The following is a 22,871-nucleotide window of genomic DNA, read 5'->3' as shown; positions in this document are numbered from 1 at the left end:
AAATTTTAAGCTGAGCAGTGACATTGTCAGATTCTTACTTTAGAAAGATCACCCTGGTGGTGACGGGAGGAAGGAAAGAAGACACACCAGCTTGGACACAGGGGAGCTCCAGGGTGAAGGCCAGTGCAGTGTTGTGTGGGGGAGATGATGATGGAGCAGAGAGGCGTTGATACCAAACTCACTCGATCTGTGATCATTACTGTAGTGCAGGCATGTGTGCTGTATCTCTGTTTTAATAATGCATTTCTAGATACGTCCTTTGAGGATACTATTTAACCTTTTGGTCACTGAATCACCTAGCAAAGTTCCTTAAGCACAGTATAACCAGTTTTTTGTCCCGCATACATCATCTGATGAGGGATTTTTCACGCCACCCATACGTGTAGAAGACTATGGGGGATTGATGCCACGTAGCAAATGATAAAATTTCCGTGAGGAGAACAGAGTAAAACAATTTTAAATTACCATCGACCCAGGAAAATCTGGGAAACTCCCTACATTAATATTGTGGCCTCTCAACATATTGAGTTAAATCTTGATAGACCTTAGACACATTGTGAAGTTCTTTGAATGGTGGCCGGGTGATGAATAAAGAGACAGCTTTATAGTTAGACCTTCCTGGGTTCCCATCAGGCTTGACCCTGGAGAAATTACTCTTACCTTCTGAGTTTTCTCCTCTACATAATGGGGAACAATAATTACTACTATATAAATATAGATTAATTTTAGAATGTTTTTAGACACAAATGAAAATCCAATTAAATTAGTTTAACTGAGCAGAAAATTTACTGGCTCATGTAACTCAAAGGCCCAGAGGTGGGCCTGACTTCAGGGTTGGCTGATTCAGCAGTGGGTGGTCATCAGGGAGCCGGTTTCTTTCCACCTCTTTTCTCTGCTGTCTATGGTATTAGCGCCACCCTCCAGGCTCTTGGCGTCAGTGCACTGATTTGCGGAAACGGGCTGCATTGCCTCCTAGTCTACATCCACCAGATAGGGTGAGAGAACTTCGTGAAGGCACCAAACGGGAAGTCAGAGCTTCTTACTGGTTCGATCACCCCTGAACCGAATCCTGCGGCTCTTGGTATGTCAGTTACTAATTACCTTCAACCCACTGTACCTGAACTAGCCACTGTGGAGAGAGGCATGAGATCACCATGAATGGTCTAACTCCATCAGGACTAACCCTGAGCAGCCCTGAGTCAGTCCTACACCCACTGCGTGGTCAGCTCCTATTAGACAAGGTATTGAGTGGGCGTAAGGGAGACAAGCACAATATGTGGAACACGTACCTTGAATAACTCTTGAGAGGATTAAACTAAATAGCAAGTATAAAGATCTTGGTGTCAGTAGGGGCTCAGTACTGGTCAGCTCCCCTTCTGCTTTTCTTCATTCCTCTTTCTGTTTTACTCTTTCCTAAAAGGTAAAACGACATTTGAATTCCCTTCAGCCCAATTTCAAAACATCGAGCAGTAGTTCAGTTGATTTTTAATGATACTAAATAGTCATGAGTGTTGGAATAAGATCTGAATTTTCATATTTACACTTGGCTTCGGTATAAATTCAGTAGATCTACTTAAAATGCTCTCAATAATAACAATTTGTGTTGTGTATCCCATGCATACATATGATAGGAAACGGTTTTTAAACGGAAAATGTGAATGAATGCTTTCCTAGCCACAGTGGATAGTAGCCTTCATTACTGATTGCAGGAACATTCCGTCTCATTTCTAACATTCTTCATGGCCCTCTCCATTAAGATAAAAGTGACCTTCAAAGCTGTTGAAAAACTTGGGGATGTATTACCTTATGTGACTGCTGAAAGTGAATAGTGAAAAAGATAGGGCCATTTACACTTTGCTGAAGAATAATAATATTACTGTAATTATTGTACAAGGCAAAAGGTAAAGATAAAGTGGCCTCTGTATCTGGCATCATTCATTTTTATTATATAAGCAATTGATAGGTAAAGCAGAGGAGCAAAATTATAAGGTTGATTTTGTTGTTAAGTATATAATTCAGTGTGACAAAACCCGCATTCTTATTTTTGTGCTTGAATATCTCGTTAACTATATTAAAGCAAAAATTTTAAAACTTGTCAATTTCTTTTCTGTTAGATAACATTTAAGGTACTATTTCATAATATTCTATATTTACAATTTTAAAACAGCACTTTAAATGTTAGACTAAGCACTGAGAGTATAAAAATGAATAAGATATGGGTCCTGCTCTGATGGATCTCATAATCTAGGAAGGAAAGTAGACATAGAAATAAAGCATATATATAACATTCAGCGTCAATAGAGAGAGAGATTAACGTTATGTTGTCAGTAAAACATAAAGGGATTTCTTTTTTATTGAAGTCAATTAAATCTAACTTAGATAATTTGATACCTTGTTGGTAGACTTGAACTTTGCTGACCCCTACAAGTCATCCTGTCATCACTGGAGCAGATTTGCAGGTGCTTTACAAACTATGAGTTACAGTCCATTAGTGGATCCTGTAATTAGAGTGTTGTGATCAGCATTAAAACCAAGCAAACAGGAAAGAACACTAGATGGTAGATTAATATCAGATACCAGATTGTGCCTCACCACAGTCGGGGTTATATTGTTTCATGAAACTTTGGTTGGCTTTTAATATATGCATACATTTCAATGCATATAATTGTGATACTGAGTTTTTATATACAATGTGTTTCTTACTATGGGTCTTGGGCAGAAGTGTTTAGAAGCTGCTTAGTCAACTGACAGGCACCCGGCTGCACGTGTTTAACTTGGGCAGCCAGCACAGGGCAGCATATGTGTCTTTTGGTTCTTCTTTGTTTATCATTTGAATCCCAAACTGCCTTCTTCTTTTTTTGTTTTTAATTTTTTTTTTTTATATTGGGGTATAGTTGATTTACAGTGTTGTGTTCGTTTCAGGTGTACAGCAATGTAATTCAGTTATACATGTACGTGTATCCATTCTTTTTCAGATTCTTTTCCCATATAGGTTATTACAGAGTATTGAGTAGAGTTCCCTGTGCAATACAGTAGGTCCTTGTTGATTATCTATTTTATATAGGGTAGTGTGTATATGTCAATCCCAACCTCCTAATTTATCCCTCCCCCCCACCTTTCCCCTGTGGTAACCATAAGTTTGTTTTCAAAGTCTGTGAGTCTGTTTCTGTTTGTAAATAAGTTCATTTCTATCATATTTTAGACTCCACATATAAGTGATATCATATGATACCCCCACCTTTCCCCTGTGGTAACCATAAGTTTGTTTTCAAAGTCTGTGAGTCTGTTTCTGTTTGTAAATAAGTTCATTTCTATCATATTTTAGACTCCACATATAAGTGATATCATATGATATTTGTCTTTCTATGTCTGACTTACTTCACTTAGTATGATAATCTCTAGGTGCATCCATGTAAAAACTGCCTTCTTTCATCACTCCCCTAACCTGTCTAGACGCTGGCAGTGACGTTCTAACCCGATTGTCCCTCAGCCTTCAGTCCTGGGAGCTATCTCCAGCCACATCCCACACATTCACCACCAGCCACCTGGAATTAACCAGAAGCCTGTGCAAAATACAGGTTTCTTTCCACCAGCGCCAGTGCCTTCCCCAGCCTCACAGAGAGTCAGTGAGTATAAGGAGGGCTCAGGAATTTGCTTTTTTAAAGTAGCGCTCAGTTGAATTCAATATAGGTGGTCTAAAAATGACACTTCAGGGAAACAGTGCTCCAAAGCAGTGGACTTAACTTTTTACTCATGGACCTAAGAGAATTTAAAGTAACCTGGTTATCCTCTCACACACTTGATGGCTTAGTCTCTTCTAGCTCTATAACAAAATGCCATAGACTGGGTAGCTTATAAACAACAGAAGTTTATTGCCTTCAGTTCTGGAGGCTGGAAGTCCAAGATAAAGGTACCAGCGTGGTCGAGGTCTGGTGAGAGCCCTTTTCGTAGGCACCTCCTCACTGTGTCCTCGCATGGCAGAAGGGGATAGGGATCTTTCTGGAGCCTCTTGTACGAGGCACTAATGTCATTAATAAGGGCTCCACCCTCGTGACTTACGCACCTCCCACAGTCCCCACCCATGCATACCATCACCTCTGGGGTTAGGATTTCAATGTATGAATTTTGAGGGTTACAAACATGGGGGTTCAAGTCCCAATCTGGGTTTTAGCTGGGTTCGAGTCCTGGCCTGTAAGTTCAAGTCCCAATCTGAGTTGTGAGGTTTCAATAGGGCTCTAAGATTATTTTTTTAAAATTACTCTGTATTGAGTTATTGTTTCAATTATTGCAGTATATACTAGAACAACATAGATATGTTAACTTTTGATAAATACGCATTAATTACGAAAAAGTTGTATTTAAAATGTACCTCTTAATGAGATGGGTAGGGCTTTAAACATTGTTTCTAATTAGTTTATGTGCCCATGGCTGACTCTTAGTATTGCTAGATTGATATTGCACTCAACATCTGTTCTTTCCACTTTACATTTTTATAGGTATGAATATTTTGAAACTTTGTTCACAGTGGATGGGCAAGGAGTTTTGTCATAGCAGTGCCACTCGATCCTTTGAATGCCCTCAAGGTTATCAGCCAAAAATCGCATAGCAATCTAATGTTAAAAATCATTTGTAATGATTCATCAACTGACAACTCAATTAGATCCTTCATAAATTTTTTTGAAAGCAAAGAATTGAAAACCTTCTGACATGCAAGAAGAAATGTGTTATCCAGATGTTGGAGTCCTGTCACACACCAGGACTTGAACTGTCCCTTCGTTTGGTGTTCTGGAGCTTTTTAGACTCCAGGACAGTGTATCAGAGTCTGATTCAAGAAGGATGCAGGGCATGTCTTTCTTGTGTAAGTAGAGGAAGGCCTGCGGTGAAAGAGAATAGGCCTGACACTCTGACCTCCAGCACGTTCTCAAGGCCAATCTTAGGAAGGAGTATTTAGAGAAGGTAAAAGTTTAGGAACTGATTCCCTTAAAATTATCTGAACCTGCATACCCTTCCAAAAGGCTTTGTGACTGGGGCACACATACCCCAGTTTGAAGACCACTGGCCTGAAGGAAAATGTAAGTTTCCCAGCGTGGCGCCTGTGGTGACCCTAGCCCTCCTTTGTGTCCTTTCTCTGCAGGACAGCCTCCTGCCTGAACACACACAGACTTTCCACTTACACCAAGGGCTCTTCCTTACCCCTAGAGCTGTGATTTTCCATGGGAGTGAGATTGAAGGAAGAAGAGTGTCGAACTTTTCTTAGCAATGGGATTGAGGACGTGCTATGAGGGGATCAAATTCCTGGCATCTTTGGATCTTTTTCAGAAGTGATGCTTCCTCTTTTCCCCAATACACTGTTAGCTGATGCCTCGCCTCCACTGTTCCGCCCCCATGAGACTCCTCGAGGTGCTGAGCCACTGTTTTTGGTGGGGCTATCCTGTATCCCTCAGGTGTTTGAAGTACAATAGAAGGTTGAGAGTCACAGTCATAGAACCTTCCCTTTTTCAAGTCCCCATGCTTCACGCTCTACTGAAATTCACCTCACGCGCTTCCTCCACAGGAATTCTTGCTCATCCTTCAAGTCCTGGTTTAGGTGCCCCCTCCTTTTTAAAGACTTCCTCGCCTTCCTAAGACACAGATGCTTTTTCTTGCATCCACATAGTTAGCTTATACTTCTGTCACATTTTATAAATACTTACTTTTGTGTTTGGTTTTTCCATTAGGAGGTGTGTTCTTCAAAGGTAGAGATGGTGTTTTAATTTCCCTTTGTATGTATCCCCTGTGCCCAGACCAGGCCTAGCACATGGTAAGTGTTGGAGTGTTTGTGCTTGAAGAGGAGGAGGGAGAGATGCAAGAAAAGTAGGGTGAGGCTTTAAATAGAACCCAAAAAGAAAGGTAGCTATCTGTCCTCTGTTAGTCAAAGAAAATTTTTTCAATCTCTCAAATTAACTGTGATGTTAAAAAAAAAAACTGTAAAATAATTTTGCTCTTGATTTTCCCGTTATTTCACATAGTTGCTATTAGCAGTGTGAACAGTAGGTAAACCCTGATTTGCCCAGCTGACTCTGTAGGTAGCATCTGGCTTTTCTTAAGTCACTTGCCATTTCCTAAATATCAGCCCTCTCATACTGTATTCTTTTTTTTTTTTTTTTTTTTTTTTTTGCGGTACGCGGGCCTCTCACTGCTGTGGCCTCTCCCGTCGCGGAGCACAGGCTCCGGACGCGCAGGCTCAGCGGCCGTGGCTCACGGGCCCAGCCGCTCCGCGGCACGTGGGATCTTCCCGGACCGGGGCGCGAACCCGTGTCCCCTGCATCTGCAGGCGGACTCTCAACCACTGCGCCACCAGGGAAGCCCCTGTATTCATTTTTAAAAGAAGAAGTAGTATCTGCTTTGCGAGATTTATCAGCCTTCAAGTACCTGCACGCAAGGAAAGTTGTCTTGGTGAATTTTGGATCAAGCCATCCATGACAACGATAGCACTGATCGTGTCACCCTTCTGCATAAGCTCCTTCCTTTCATGGCTTCCCAGGCATGAGGGTGATAGAGAGCAGTCCTGTCGCCCGGCACACAGGCCCTTCGTGATGGGCCACCGCTTCTTCCTCCCTCAGGCTCTGACGGACCTTTACTTGCAGGCTGCGTCCGGCCATGCTGATTTACCCGCAGCGTCCCCACCTGCCCCTGTAACCACCTGTCTTCGTGCCTACTCACTCCTGATGACTCTCCTTAGAGAGAGCCTCCCTCAGCAAACCTTCCTTCCTTCCAGGCGGGACGCAGTGCCCCTTGGAGGCTCTCTGCAGCAGGTCGCGTTTACCCTCCCGCACTTGGATAAGGATCCTGCTTCTGTATAATGCCTTTTCTCTCTCTGTCTTTCCAACTAGAGTTTAACATAACTAGGGGCAGGGACCTGATCTGATTTTGTCTGTGTCGCCAGCACCCAGCCCGAGGCGGATGTACAGCGCCTTCGCTATCCAGTGGATGAATAAACTCAAACTCATCACAGTTTAATGTCCTTGTGCCACTTGCTGCGTGTCTTCTGATCACTACCAACTGGCATTGTCCCGATAGCACACATCTGGTCCTGAGGTTTTCACGTCAAGTTCTTTAAAATGTTGCAATTTTAGTCTCGTAGGGCCATCTTACCGGAGCAGGACGCTGTGGTCCCTGATAAATTGGAGCCTTTTGGTGCATATTCTGGACCACAGGTTTCTAGGGACATGTTGAGAACATGTTATTTCATTGCACTTTTTTTTTTTAACATCTTTATTGGAGTGTAATTGCTTTGCCATGTTGTGTTAGTTTCTGCTTTATAACAAAGTGAATCAGCTCTACATATACATACATCCCCATATCTCCTCCCTCTTGCCTCTCCCTCCCTCCCACCCTCCCTATCCCACCCCGCTAGGTGGTCACAAAGCACCGAGCTGATCTCCCTGTGCTATGCCGCTGCTTCCCACTAGCTATCTATTTTACGTTTGGTAGTGTATATATGTCCATGCCACTTCTCCCCTGTATGTTGAGCAGAGTTGTTTAGTAATTTAGTAGCTATTTTCTGTTTGTCTACAATGTGCTAGACATTGTATTAGATGCTAGGGATACAGAGATTTAAAAAGCACAGTTTCTACCCTGAAGGATCACATTGTTTAGTCAGGGAAATGTACAGGTAACCGGCCGATTTTAACACAGTGTAATGCTTTCTTTGATACAGGTAAGCTTTAAAAGGAACACGTAGCAGGAGGAGATGATGTTAGGGACGGCATCTCAAAGGAGTGAACCCTGAGCTGATTGTGGAAGGACAGACAAAGGCAGGCTTGAGAAAGGATGACAGTTTTTTCTCAGATACCTTAAGACTGTTTTTTATATCTTCTTAAAGGACTGTAAGAACTAGCCAGCCAGCCAACCAACCAAGAGAATATGTAACAGAGACTGTATGTGCCCTGCAAAGCCTAACATTTTTCTATCTGGCCCTTTCCACCCCTGCTCTGTCTGAAGTGCTCACTAGGGGTTATACATATGTCTGTCATAAGCTTTCCTACTTCTGCACCTCTGCTTTTGCTATTCTATCTTTTTGAAATGTTGTCATTCATCCGTTCATTCCTTTATACATTCAACAAATTTGTTATGTATGAGCCACCATTCTGAGTTCTGGGAAGATAGCAGTGACAGTCAGACCATAAGCAAATAGAAACACAGCATGCCAGTTGTGAAGAAAAAATAACGCAGGGTAAGGAGGAAGAGGCCAAGTGAGGACGGAGGATGTGGCAGCTCTTACTCAGTAGTCAGGGAAGCCTCGGATAAGGCGATGTTTGTGCCGAGCCCTGAGGGAAGCACAGGACTGAGCCATGAGGATACCTGGGAGAGGAACGTTTCAGGCAGAAGCCCCAACAGGTGGAAAGGCGCTGCGGGCCTGCAGGGAGGTGAGCGTCGTAGGAGTGGGCTGAGAGTGGAAGAGAGGCGGGGTACAGGCTCAGAGAGGTGGGGTGAGGTGAAGGGCAAATCATATAGGGCCTAGTAGGGCTTTGAAGCCTTGATCTTATTCATGCTCCTTCAGAGCCTGTGACGAGGCAGACGTGACCGCGTGGCATCTGGGTGACGCGCCGTGAAGGGGAGCCCTGGCTTGGTAACCACGGGAACTGAATTCTGACTTTTACTCTCCTTACTCTCATAATGAACCCAAACGTACCACCCAGCCTCCCTGGGGCTCGGTCTTTCCATCCACATAATGGGGGCGTAGGGAGGTCTGTAGGACTAAACACAAGTTCTGGTATCTTGTATTTCTCAGTCGCAGAAAGGAGCTTGCAGTTTATTTAGGGGAAGAGATAGTAATGTAACTAATACTTGCCAGTCAGTGGTAGCTTCTGATTTTGTTTCATGTCTTGGGTGCTGAGAGGCAGCCATCAGGTAAGGAGTGGGGACCACAGAACTTGTGTGGAAGCTGCGTTTGCAAAGCAAATACTTACTTACAATTCAGTGAAAGCAGTGCTTTCCTAAAGATCCTTTTACCAATATGTATATGGGATTAAGAAAATGCCACCTCTTATGAAACATTAATCTTACGTGGAATGACTTGGAGGGAGCTGATGGGAAATGGAGGATGGGGGAGGTTTGCCATGTGTTGATTGGTGTGGTCACTGGTGCTGTGTATTGACTGACGCCTGTGCCTACTTTTCAGAATACCCAGAGATGGACCGTGACTGATTTTAAGAAGTAATAGAAAAGATAACATTTTGTCCCAGGACTCTTTATCTGTTGTTGTTGTTGTTGTTGTTGTTGTTGTTGTTTTTAACTCAACACAAAGTCCTTTTAAGGCTCTAGTACAAGTGTGCTTGAGTAGTTGACAAGAGACTGAATTCCAGGGTCCAGAGCAGCACAAGTCAGCAGGGCCTAAAAAGGCCCCAGAATGGCTCAGGTCTGTGGTGCCTCCATCAACATGGGTTAAGTTTAAACTTAATTTTGCATTCTTGAGGCCAAGTGAACTTAACATATTAAATAGTCGAAAAATATAACCCTTGCATACCTATCACAGTGGCCGTCACATATCAGAATTCAGTAAGCAGTTGGTGAGTAAATGAGCGAATACAACGTTATTATAGAAAATTTGGAAAGTTGAGAAGAACAGAATTGCTCATGATCCCAACACTTTAACATAGTGGTCACCAATAGTGTGTGTGTGCATGTGCGTGTGTGCACGTATGTGTGTGCGCGTGTGCATGTGTGTGTGTGCACGTGCGTGTGTGCACGTATGTGTGTGCATGTGTGCGTGCGTGTGTGTGCACGTGCGTGTGTGTGCGGTGTGTGCGCGCGTGTGTGGTGTTTGTGGTGTGCGTGTGTGTGCATGTGTGTGTGGTGTGCGTGTGTGGTGTGTGTGTGTGTGTGGTGTGTGCGTGCGGTGCGTGCGTGCGTGTGTGCATGTGTGTGTGTATTCAGCCACATGCACGGGTATAGTTCAGATTTTAATGTAAGCATGGTATAAATAGTTTTATGATTTCTGATTCCTAAAATTGAACATTTTATGATGACCATTTTCCAAACGGCTATACTGTTTTTATAATTCTAATTTTAATGGCTGCATAAGTTCTATCTAGTAACTTATCATAAGCTAGTTACCATATCTCATGTTATCAGACAATTAGACTGCTTTTGAAGTTGTATTTTTGTGTTCTTATTCCAGTTAAAATCTTCGTTCCTATACTGTTTTCTTCTTTTGAATTATTTCCTTATAATAAATTATCGGAACTGGTTGTAGAATCGACTCCTCATTTTTTCACTGTAACCAGTAATCTATTTGACTTTTAGTTTCATCATGACACCACTTGCTTTGGGGTATTAGCATTTTAAAAACTGTATTTGCTCATTTAATAGTGCAAGTGGTACCTCCCTATTTTTGTTTTCTTCATGGAAGAAAAACCAGTATAGCAAAAGTCCTATTAACTAAAGTTGTATGTATTAAAATTTTACTTTTGTTCTCTCTACCACATTAATATCTTTTAAATATGCCATGTGTGATAATGTAGGGTGATTTGTCTCACTTTTGTTCAATTCCTGTTTTTCTTGTTTGTTTGTTAAAGCTATCTGTGGAAGCACGTAAAGAAATGACTGGAAAGGCTATTAAGACAGTCAAACATTTTATTGAGAAGCCAAGGAAAAGAAATTCAGAAGAAGACATTCAGGAGGCTAGTGATTCTAAGATGACCTATGCAGGTGCCTTGAATCATCTGGAGAAGTCACTGGCTCACCTGGAAACCCTCAGCCACAGCTTCATCATTTCTCTGAAGAATAGTGAGCAGGTAATGAAATGCAGACTTCTTCTGTGTGCTCACGCACTCCGATAATATCAGTGTATTCTTTCGTTTATCCTTTGAAGCTATATTTGTAGTTTTGATAGGGTTTTCAATCTTGCAGATTTTTTTTCAATAACCATTTTTTATTGAGGTATAGTTAATTTACAATGTTGGGTTAGTTTCAGGTGTACGGCAAAGTGATTCAGTTTTATTTAGATATAAATATATATATATATACACTCACACACACGTGTCTCTGTGTGTGTGTGTGTGTGTGTGTATTCTTTTTCAGATTCTTTTCCATTATAGGTTATTACAGGATATTGAATATGGTTCCCTGTGCTATACAGTAGGTCCTTGTTATTTATCTGTTTTATACATAGTAGTGTGTATATGTTAATCTTAAACTCCTAATTTATCCCCCCCCTCCAAATCTTGCAGATAATGGTCTTAAATCTTTATCCTTTTAACCTCTTCATTATCTCTTGATTGTCAATTCAGTTTTCGCTTCTTTAAAAAGGATTTTAGGCCACTTAACACAACTGGTAACTTGGGGAGGAAGGACGAGGAGGTGAGAGGGGTGGGAGAAGGGGGGCCAGGATGGGTGCCTGGGGTGAGAAAGTGGTTGCTAAAGCTGAGAAATGGTGAAGACTGTGGTTCTCAAGCTCTACTTCTAGCTGGTAGATGTTTTGCTGTCCAATTGAATAATGATATATTTTTCCCCCTAATCTTCAGAAAAATTCCATCCATGCCTGCTTCAACAGTTAAAAAAAAATTATATGTACTCATCCTGTTTTTATGTTGCATTTTCCAGTATAACTTCATTATTGATATGACTTTTTTGGCTAATAAAGTTGTTCCTAGTTGGTTTCTTGTTGAGACCCTGTTGGTGTCTCAGAAAGCACCCCATGAGAGTCAGGAGCCCCTGCCATGATGAGGTTTGGGGACCAGGGTGTTGTGACTACATGAGGAAACCCTCTGTAGCCTTTGGAGCTTTTCTTCTGTATTGTCACAGTCATGGAAATTTTAGCATTCTTTTCTGTAACTTAAAAGTTGACAAATCAATAGGTAAATGATTTTCATCTAGGTGAAAACAGTGTTTAGGTATTTTTAAAAAAATTCCATTTGCCCTTTAATGCTGTGATGAATGAACCTGTAAGTGGCCACTAACCTCTTCTTTTATTTTTCTTAAACCTTTACAAGTTTATTGAATCGTATTCTTGGCTTGTAAAAAACATTCCTGACCAGAAAGATTAGTCAGTGGAGAGGAGTCCAGATAATGAGCAAATGGAAGACTTCAAAATATGTATGAGACACAGAAATGTAAGCCCCTCATGCAGAAGATAATGGGAAGAATTCAGAAGTCTGATAGCACTTTCATTTCATTCTGTACTTTACAGCGCCTGTTACGCTATCTAATGAATAATATTAAATAATGATATGAGCAATATAGAAGCCTTTGCGGGGAGCAGATTGGCTTTACCAATCTTGATTTTATCCTGTTGATATTTAGAGTTCTATAATCAATAATTATAAGAACTAGGGTAAAATTTGGATCTTCAGGTAAAAGTGATTTATACTTACTAGTATAAAACTTTTAAAATACGTATTCATTTTTCTAATCAAGTATTCTATATTCATATCCACAGAATTGTCATTACTCTCCTTGGAATAAGTATTGTCTTTCAGTGGCTAGAGTAGTGTATATGGGGCCAAGGGGGTTATTAACAAAATCAGCCATTTGCTTCAGCTAGATTTAAAGGTACGAAATAGCTACTTGCAAATGTTAGACCGTGGATGGTTCGTAATAGGAGCCTCTTCTGTTTCCTAAATTGAACATTATATGATTTTGTTAAGGCGCCTTTCAGAGCAAACGCTGGAAGTAACTTCAACCTCATATATTTGTCCCTTTTAAGTTCAGGCCTTGATTTTAACCTCTTTATATATACTGCATGAAAGAACATCTTATATACTCAAGAAGGTTAGTGCAATTTCAATTACAGGCCATTGGGGCCTCAGTTTCCTCTTGTCTCAGTAGGGATACTAGTAATTGCCCTGCCTAACTCACAGACTTTTTTTTTTTAATAGAAAGTTTAAAAAACAATGGGGAGAATAGTAAAATGAAATCTCATGTGCCCAACTCCCAGCTTCCGCAGTTATCGAAATGTGACCAATCTTATTTCACACCTACCCCTTCCTACCCTTACTAGGCTCCTGTGGATCATTTTAAAGGAAAACCCAGTCAGCTTTTCATTTTATCCACAAATCCTTCCGTATCTATTTCTAAAAGATATGTTTAAACTTAACCACTACAGCATTACCAGTGAAAAAGGTAATAGTAATTCTTCAAGATCACCAAATGTCCAGTTAATGTTTAGATTTCCACATGGTTGTTTTGAAAGACAAAGCAGTTATACTGAGAATTACTTGTGAAAGTTGGAAAGTGTTATTAACATCAAGTGGCCACATTTGGTATGCTGAACAATGGTAGCTGGTGTCCTATTTCTTAAATTATTTGTTGTCATGTTAGTTTGCACAGTATTATCAAAGAGGGGCAGGCAGTGTGGAGTGGGAGAGTGCAGTGGGGAAAGTAGAACCTCGGATTCTAATCCTAAAATCCATTAATGGCTGGCTGTGTGACTTTGGACACGTTACTTAACATCTTTGGTCTTCTATTTCCCTTTGGTGAAGTGGAGCTAATTAAAAAACTTCTTGTGGGATAATGATAAACATTAAATTAGATGACATATGTATAATACCTGGGTTTACATAGTTGATGCTTAATAGATTACAACTGTTATGTGGTTGTAGCACAATAATAATAATAATAGAGAAATTTGCCCTTAATGAGCATTACTTTGTGCCTGACATTGTGCTAAAGGACTGATTTTTATATTATTGAACCTTTATGACATCCTCTATTCATAAGAGGTGATTGTCCTCATCCTCGTTTTATAGATACTGGAAATTTGAGATCACAATGGCTTACTAATTAAAGCGAGGATTGCACTCAAGCCTGGGTGGCCCTGGAGACCAAGCTCTTAACAACCCCTACGTGTTCCTCCATTGGTGTTTGTGGTCATAGTGTATTTGGTTTGAGAGCTTCTGAGTATTTTTCACTCGGTCCACGTAGACATATAATTCCTTGTTGATATTTACATGTTGAATTCCATATGTTTGCAGGAAACGCTGCAGAAATATAGTTACCTCTATGATCTGTCTCGGTCAGAAAAAGGGAAGGTTCAGGATCAAGCCGTGGCCATGTGTTTAGACGGTCAGCCTCTAAGAATGATTCAACAGCTGCTAGAGGTGGCCGTTGGCCCTCTCGACATCTCACCTAAGGATATAGTACACAGTGCAATAACGAAAATCATCTCTGCATTGAGGTAAGCTATAAAATAGTCATTGAGGAAAACCTGAGCTGATATTTTGCCAGTAATGTGCTTGTTTTACGGTTGTTAGAAAGGTAAAATATCATCATGTATGTAGGAGCATTTTATAAAGTATGATGTACTTCATAAAAAGTGAGAGATTATGATTAGACTTCTCAGTCTCATGTCTTAAAATATCTTGTGAATGGAGAACCATGGCAATGTTCTGTCATTGGTCCTGTGTGTAACATGTCAAGAAGCTAGCTAACTTCTGGGTAGACCCTCTCTCGCATCCAGATAATTCTTGAAATAAGGGAAAGGCCAAAATGGCATGTGAAGCAGGTCGCTAAGTGTCAGACTGTCATGTGACTTCAGCGTGGATTTTCAGAGCTTGTCTCTTCTAATTCCCCTTCTTTGTAGCAGTGGGAAACCAGTTCCCAGAAGTCTCTTTTGAAGTACACAAGGCAAGGTTAATCATATAGTGAAGAAGTTGGACATGTGTTAAGTATCTTAGGACATTATTTACCTGCAATTAATGGCATAAAACTGACAATTGAGAAATTCTAGCTTTCTGTCGATAGGCTGGTATCTTTGTAGGAATACATCCAAGGGGATTAGGAAAGAGGGAAAGTTGAGCTAAGAAAATAAAGAGGCATCAAGTGATTTCTGTGAATAATGCAATTAGCCTAAAAGATTTAGTTGTGTTTCAATTACTCTTCTTTTAAGCATTTTTTGTAATTCTGTGTTGCTTTTGAGGAACTTTTTGATTAAATGCGTGTCAATTTTCAGCAGCTGAACTGAAATCAAATGAGCCTTCATCAGTTTAATTACCCAGCTTCATCCGGTTTTCACCTTAATGCTCTGAGGTATCTGGTAGTTTTATATACAGGGAGAGAAATAAAATAGTGTAACACTTTTTAGAAATCGCAAATATGAAATGAATAAAGCTTTATTCTATTACGAGCTTATTATGATTTGATGGTGGTTGTGATTATAAGAGCCACTTTCCTCTTTCAAATGATGACAGATAATTGTTTGCCATGTTTTGTACCTTTTTGATTCAGTTATCTTTTATTATTTCCTAAATCAAGGCTTAGATGAAGCTCACAAAAACAAAAACTTGAAAAATTACTGCTTTGAATACAATTTAGTTTATTTTTCAAAAATTGTACATTTTCACATAATTAAAATATGATACATTTTTACATTTATAAAATTCTGATGTAAATTATACTCCTTTCTTTTTCCCTGTGCCCAGTTCTACTACTGAAGATTTTGTTCTGATCTAATAAATGTTAGACTTAGTGCACAGAAGACATTCAATAAAAATGAATTAAATCTTTCAGTAGTGGGAGGAAGGGAAACTTCAGTTCACCTACCTCTTTTTCAAAGGAAAACAAATTGCTATTGACTATGTCCATAAGATTTACCTTTTAGAAAGTGAAATTTAGTAGGCATAAAATGACAAAGGGATGAACATACTGAACCCAGCAGTTGGTTTAAATCATATAACTTAAACTATTCAAAAACTCATCAAAAACTTCTCTTTCCTCTGTTACGTTTTCAGAATTCAGTAGAGTTCCAGACATACGCGTTTGTAGAATGGGCATAATAGGGCCTGTATCATGGGCTGTTGGGATTATTAAATGTCAGGATGTATGTGAAGCACTTAGCAGTGCCTGCTACCTCGTAAGTACCATGTAAATATTAGTGTTTTGAAAAAAAGGCCAACTAGAGAATTTAGATTATTATATACTTAATGCTTAAAATAGCTCATATTTTTAATGCCCATTGAGTATATCTTTGAATTATTGGTTGACAGAATGCAAGTAGATTTTCTTACTCTCTCTTTTTCCTTTTTTGTTCCCTTTTCCTCTACTCTCTTGGTAGGAAAACAAGCCTGTATTAGACTGTGAGCTCCTTCAGGGCAGAGGTTTCATCTCCACATCCTTAGCGCACAGTATAGGACTTGGTACCCTTGTGGGTTGCATATACCACGGCTATGAGTTGGCGGTATATGCTGTGCCGAGATGCAGCTGGATTCATCCGAGTGTAAATGCCCCACTTGTTTCTGAGGCTTGAGCCATCCTATTCTGATTCCGTTCCTCCCTGTGTCTCTCCCTTCGCAGTGGAGGCAGTGTTGACCTCGGGGGGCCGGCGGACCCTCTCCGCGTCCTGGAAGGGGTTGTTGCAGCCGTCCACGCCAGTGTCGACGAAGGGTAAGGCCGGAGCAGTTTGTGGGTCTCGCTGAATGGCGTTCCTCGGAGTCCTAGCATTACTTTTAATATCCATGTTTATGAAGCTTCCGTGACTAAGCATCTTTTCTAGGCGGTTCTGAAGGAAGAGCTGAGGACTTTCTGGAGATGCATTTTCCCAGCTGTACTCTTAGCCCATCAGCTCCAACAGGACCCTCTCCTTCTCTCCTGGGCCTTGCTGGCCTCAGAGAGTGTGGTCTCTTCCCAGCTCCTTCTGAGGGCGGCCAGGGAGAGGAAACTGCTCTGCTTCTTAGGAGAGCAGGGGTTTACATCTCCAGGAGGTTAACTGTACTGATTAAGTATGGAAACTCCTAGAGTGTATATGTTATTTTTTAAAAACTTTATATATGTTAAATGTCTTGTCTGAGGACTGAGAGTGTAGAGGCTTTATAAGTGTCGGAATGTGTGTGTCTCCAAACCATTTTAAGAAAGAATCTTTCATTCAGGTGCACTGGTAGTAGTAGTAGTAGGAATAACAGCAACAGCAAAATGACAGTTATATATTTCCCAGAGTTGACGAAGATCTTTCCTATGTCTGATATCCATGGCAACCCTGTAAGGCCTCACCCCAATTTTCTTTGATACAATAATAATGAAGCGTATTTGAGAAACCCCCTCAGAGCTCATTCAGTAATATTGTGTTTATTTGCATATTGCCTTCCAGTTATTGTTCAGGTACAGATACATTTTTACACGATTTCGATCAAAATGTATGAACACTTCTCTCTTCTGTTTTAGTTACTTGCTATTGGAACTCTTTCCATTGATCGATTGATAGATTGAGTGATTATGATTTTTGACGCCTGCATATGTGGCTGCCATTGTCAGATGAGGAGAGAAAGTCTGGGAGAGAGGGGTTGACTTGCCCAGAGTCAGAGGCCTAGGAAATAGAGCCAGGAGTCCGGCCTGTCCCTGCGTCATAATTTAGGGCTCAGATGCCTTTATAGAATGTCTCCACGCATCGCTTTGGGCCCACGGTTTGAGTGAAAGAACATAGGATAAGCCATATGGCTGGGTCTGGCAAACATGGCCAGCAGGGCCCTCGACCTACTGTGCCTTTTACTTTGCACGTTTTTTTCTAAACTCCCTTGCTTGTGGGTCTTTAAATGGTAAGGAAGCCACAGCTGCGGCTAACGTGGGCTTCTTATTCTAAAAAGAAATGTCACTGTTCTGCACGTTTGATGTGTGTCATGTTCCGTGCTCGGTCACGAACAGTTAGTTCTGGGTAGGAGGAGCTCCGAGTCTTACAGGGGAGACCAGCTTGCCTGGGCTCCCAGTTACCATGCAATAGAGTGGTCAGCGCTGTGCAGAAAGCAAGGTGGAGGGAGTGGCTTGTTCTGCCCGGGGAAGTTAGAGCAGGATCCACACGGGGCGGCACTGGAGCTCGTCTGCGACATCTGAGTCTGCGAGAAGGAGGAGGTGTAGTCCAGGCTGGGGACACCGCTTCAACAGGGCAGGTGCGGCAGATAGCAGGGTGGGCAGAGATGCTGCGTGGGAAACCCTCAGCCACTCTCCAGAGGGTCCGTTGAGCGGCTGCTGTTGCAGTCACAGCCCATCAGTCAGTTCTCAGCTCACCGCTCCCCTGTGAGCTGTCGCACAGTGGCTGTCAGGTACCCGGACCTGGATCCGGGCCTCACGTGATGAGAGGGATCTTCACAGGCACTGCTTTAAGCCCCTTCCAGGGGGGTCTCTCAGTCTCGTCCCACTGGGAACATCTCAAAAAATTAGAAGGCAGTGTTTCTCTTAGTGAATTTCCAGCCGGATATACAGAAGAATCCAACTTGGGTCACTTGAATACAGACTTTTTTAAGCTTCGATTTCCAAAGAGGAAGACATCGGGGAATGGAGAATCAGAACAAGATCTTACTTTTCATCCCAGAGACACAGAATAACAAAGGCTCCTTAACAACAGCAAAAATCTTAAGTGAACATTTTTTTTTTTTTTGCTTGAAAAAGAGGAAGGCAGACAAAGTCATAACTTTTATTCCTGGCAAGTGTCTGTGAATGTGGACAGTTAAACCCGACACCCTTGGCTTCAGTTCTCCTCCCTGAGAGCGTGTCCACCAGAGTCACGGGGGGAGTCGCTCTGTCTTTTCTAGGTAGTTCCCGGGCAGCGGGGTCTTCAGAGTGACATGGGGATTTAAACTCTTTTAAAGTAATGCTCCAGGATTGGCAGATACAAACTATTATATGTAAAATAGGTAAACGACAAGGTCCTGCTTTATAGCACAGGGAACTATATTCAATATCCTATGATAAATCATAATGGGAAAGAATCTGAAAAAGAACATATGAATGTATGTATAACTGAATCACTTTGCTGTACACCTGAAACTAACACAACATTGTAAATCAACTATACTTCAATTAAAAAAATCAAATAAATAAAGATAGAGTAACGCTCTTGGGTCACTCACTCATTACTTGGTCTGACATGACTGACTAACCCTCTAGGAGCCACGCCAGGCTTGTATGCCCCTAACCCTCCCGCAGTCCCAGCCCTGTAATGTGAACACCCATTGCCCACTATGGCATCTGTTTGAATGGCAAATCATCTCTCTTCATACACATTGTCAGCTGTCACAAACACACATGCGCGTGCGCACGCACACACTTACACACACATCCACGTGCTCTTAGGTGAGGCATACACCATCCCATAATATTCCTGGCAGAGAGATTGAAAAGTCAGAATTATGGTGTGTGTATTAATGGGTACCACCAAGAGTTCAGTTTTGTGTTTAATTTTTAGACAGTTTATGCCTTCATCAGCGTGTCCTCCTTTGACTTTTTATATTGGTACAGATATCATCTACCTTTTTTTTTTTTTTTGCGGTACACGGGCCTCTCACTGTTGTGGCCTCTCCCGTTGCGGAGCACAGGCTCCGGACACGCAGGCTCAGCGGCCACGGCTCACGGGCCCAGCTGCTCCGCGGCATGTGGGATCTTCCCGGACCGGGGCACGAACACGCGTCCCCTGCATCGGCAGCCGGACTCTCAACCACTGCGCCACCAGAGAAGCCCTCATCTAACTTTTAACTGCAGCTGCCGCCTCTCCCGTGAAGCCTCCTTTCCCTCTTCTTCTACCTGTGCTAAGGGTAAATGACGTAAAACCACAGCGCCCGGGCAGGTACCAGTGGAGCCAGCAGCCACCTGTCCTGGCAGACTTCCTTTTAAGTTTAGCCACATTCTTGCTTCTAGATATCAGGGTTAAGTCTTGTAGGGATTTGAAATGGTGTCAAAACCTTTTTTTAAAAAAAATATCTTTATGGAGTATAATTGCTTTACAACGTTGTGTTACTTTCTGCTGTATAACAAAGTGAATCAGCTGTACATAAACATATATCCCCATATCCCCGCCCTCTTGCATCTCCCTCCCTCCCACCTTCCCTATCCCACCCCTGTAGGTGGTCACAAAGCACCCAGCTGATCTCCCTGTGCTATGCGGCTGCTTCCCACTAGCTAGCTATTCTTCATTTGGTAGTGTGTATATGTCAGTGCTACTCTCTCACTTCGTCCCAGCTTACCCTTCCCCCTCCCCATGTCCTCAAGTCCATTCTCTACATCTGCAACTTTATTCCTGTCCTGCTCCTAGGTTCATCAGAACCTTTTTTTTTTTTTTTTTAGATTCCATATATATGCATTAGCATACAGTTTTTCTTTTTCTGACTTCACTCTGTATGACAGACTCTAGGTCCCTCCACCTCACTACAAATAACTCAATTTCGTTTCTTTTTATGGCTAATATTCCATTTGTATATATTTGCCACATCTTCTTTATCCATTCATCTGTCGATGGACACTTAGGTTGCTTCCGTGTCCTGGTTATTGTAAATACTGCTGCAATGAACATTTTGGTACATGACTCTTCTTGAATTATGGTTTTTTCAGGGTATATGCCCAGTAGTGGGATTGCTGGGTCATATGGTATTTCTATTTTTAGTTTTTCAAGGAACCTCCATAGTGTTCTCCATAGTGGCTGTATCAATTTACATTCCCACCAACAGTGCAGGAGGGTTCCCTTTCTCCACACCCTCTCCAGCATTTGTTGTTCGTAGATTTTCTGTTGATGCCCATTCTAACCGGTATGAGGTGATACCTCATTGTACTTTTGATTTGCGTTTCTCTAATATTGAGTGATGATGAGCAGCTTTTCATGTGCCTCTTGGCCATGTGTATGTCCTCTTTAGAGAAATGTCTATTTAGGTCTTCTGCCCATTTCTGGATTGGGTTGTTTGTTTTTTTGATATTGAGCTGCATGAGCTGCTTGTATATTTTGGAGATTAATCCTTTGTCAGTTGCTTCATTTGCAGATATTTTCTCCCAATCTGAGAGTTGTCTTTTCATCTTGTTGATGGTTTCCTTTGCTGTGCAAAAGCTTTTAAGTTTCATTGGGTCCCATTTGTTTTTGTTTTTATTTCCATTTCTCTAGGAGGTGAGTCAAAAAAGATCTTGCTGTGGTTTATGTCATAGACTGTTCTGCCTATTTTTCCTCTAAGAGTTTTACAGTGTCTGGCCTTATATTTAGGTCTTTAATCCATTTTGAGTTTATTTTTGTGTATGGTGTTAGGGAATGTTCTAATTTCATTCTTTTACATGTAGCTGTCCAGTTTTCCCAGCACCACTTATTGAAGAGGCTGTCTTTTCTCCATTGTATATTCTTGCCTCCTTTATCAAAGATACGGTGAGCATAGGTGTGTGGGTTTATCTCTGGGCTTACTGTCTTGATTACTGTAGCTTTGTAGTATAGTCTGAAGTCCGGGAGCCTGATTCCTCCAGCTCCGTTTTTCTTTCTCAAGATTGCTTTGGCTATTTGGGGACTTTTGTGTTTCCATACAAATTGTGAAGTTTTTTTGTTCTAGTTCTGTGAAAAAAGCCATTGGTACTTTGATAGGGATTGCATTGAATCTGTAGATTGCTTTGGGTAGTAGAGTCATTTTCACAGTGTTGATTCTTCCAATCCAAGAGCATGGTATATCTCTCCATCGATTTGTATCATCTTTAATTTCTTTCATCAATGTCTTATAGTTTTCTGCATACAGGTCTTTTGTCTCCTTAGGTAGGTTTATTACTAGATATGTTATTCTTTTTGTTGCAATGGTAAATGGGAGTGTTTCCTTAATTTCACTTTCAGATTTTTCATCATTAGTGTATAGGAATGCAAGAGATTTCTGTGCATTAATTTTGTATCCTGCTACTTTACCAAATTCATTGATTAGCTCTAGTAGTTTTCTGGTAGCATCTTTAGGATTCTCTATGTATAGTATCATGTCATCTGCAAACAGTGACAGTTTTACTTCTTCTTTTTTGATTTGGGTTCCTTTTATTTCTTTTTCTTCTCTGATTGCTGTGGCTAAACTTCCAAAACTATGTTGAATAATAGTGGTGAGAGTGGGTAACCTTGTCTTTTTCCTGATCTTAGAGGAAATGGTTTCAGTTTTTTACCATTGAAAATGATGTTGGCTGTGGGTTTGTCATACATGGCCTTTATTATGTTGAGGTAGGTTCCCTCTATGCCTACTTTCTAAAGAGTTTTTATCGTAAATCGGTGTTGAATTTTGTTGAAAGCTTTTTCTGCATCTATTAAGTTGATCATATGGTTTTTCTCCTTCAATTTGTTAATATGGCTTATCACGTTGATTGATTTGTGTGTATTGAAGAATCCTGGCATTCCTGGGATAAACCCCACTTGATCATGGTGCATGATCCTTTTAATGTGCTGTGTTGGATTCTGTTAGCTATTTTGTAAATGTTTTTTAGAATTCACCTGTGAAGGCTTTTTGTTCTGGGCTTTTTTTTTGTTGGAAGATTTTTAATCACAGCCTCAATTTCAATGTTTGTGATTGGTCTGTCTATATTTTCTATTTCTTCCTGGTTCAGTGTCAGAAAGTTGTGCTTTTCTAAGAATTTGTCCATTTCTTCCTGGTTGTCCATTTTATTGGCATATTGTTGCTTGTAGTAATCTCTCATCATCCTTTGTATTTCTGCAGTGTCAGTTGTTACTTCTCCTTTTTCATTTCTAATTCTGTTGATTTTCTTCTTCTCCCTCTTTTTCTTGATGAGTCTGGCTAATGGGTTATCAATTTTGTGTATCTTCTCAAAGAAGCAGCTTTTAGTTTTATTGATCTTTGCTATTGTTTCCTTCATTTCTTTTTCTTTTATTTTGATCTGATCTTTATGATTTCTTTCCTTCTGCTAACTTTGTGTTTTTTGTTCTTCTTTCTCTCATTGCTTTAGGTGTAAGGTTAGGTTGTTTATTTGAGATGCTTCTTGTCTCTTGAGGTAGGATTGTATTGCTGTAAACTTCCCTCTTAGCACTGCTTTTGCTGCATCCCATAGGTTTTGGGTCGTTGTGTTTTCAGTGTTGTTTGTTTCTAAGTATGTTTTGATTTCCTCTTTGATGTGTTCAGTGATCTCTTGGTTATTCAGTAGTGTATTGTTTAGCCTCCATGTGTTTGTATTTTTTAGTTTTT

At 41.0% G+C, this 22,871-nt stretch overlaps 1 protein-coding gene across 1 annotated transcript in view; it reads left to right on the top strand.

Moving 5' to 3' along the window:
* Positions 1 to 22,871, top strand: part of NBAS (NBAS subunit of NRZ tethering complex) — a 357,350-nt gene that overhangs the window by 281,594 nt on the left and 52,885 nt on the right. The window contains exons 45-47 of the mRNA XM_024119119.3: positions 10,560 to 10,778; positions 13,956 to 14,158; positions 16,273 to 16,362. Coding sequence (XP_023974887.1) covers positions 10,560 to 10,778; positions 13,956 to 14,158; positions 16,273 to 16,362 — 512 coding nt within the window. The remainder of the gene's footprint in view (positions 1 to 10,559; positions 10,779 to 13,955; positions 14,159 to 16,272; positions 16,363 to 22,871) is intronic.

This window comes from Physeter macrocephalus, chromosome 12 (genome assembly GCF_002837175.3).
Source record: "Physeter macrocephalus isolate SW-GA chromosome 12, ASM283717v5, whole genome shotgun sequence".
Taxonomy (NCBI): Eukaryota; Metazoa; Chordata; class Mammalia; order Artiodactyla; family Physeteridae; genus Physeter; species Physeter macrocephalus.
This window is presented reverse-complemented; position numbering and strand designations above follow the sequence as displayed.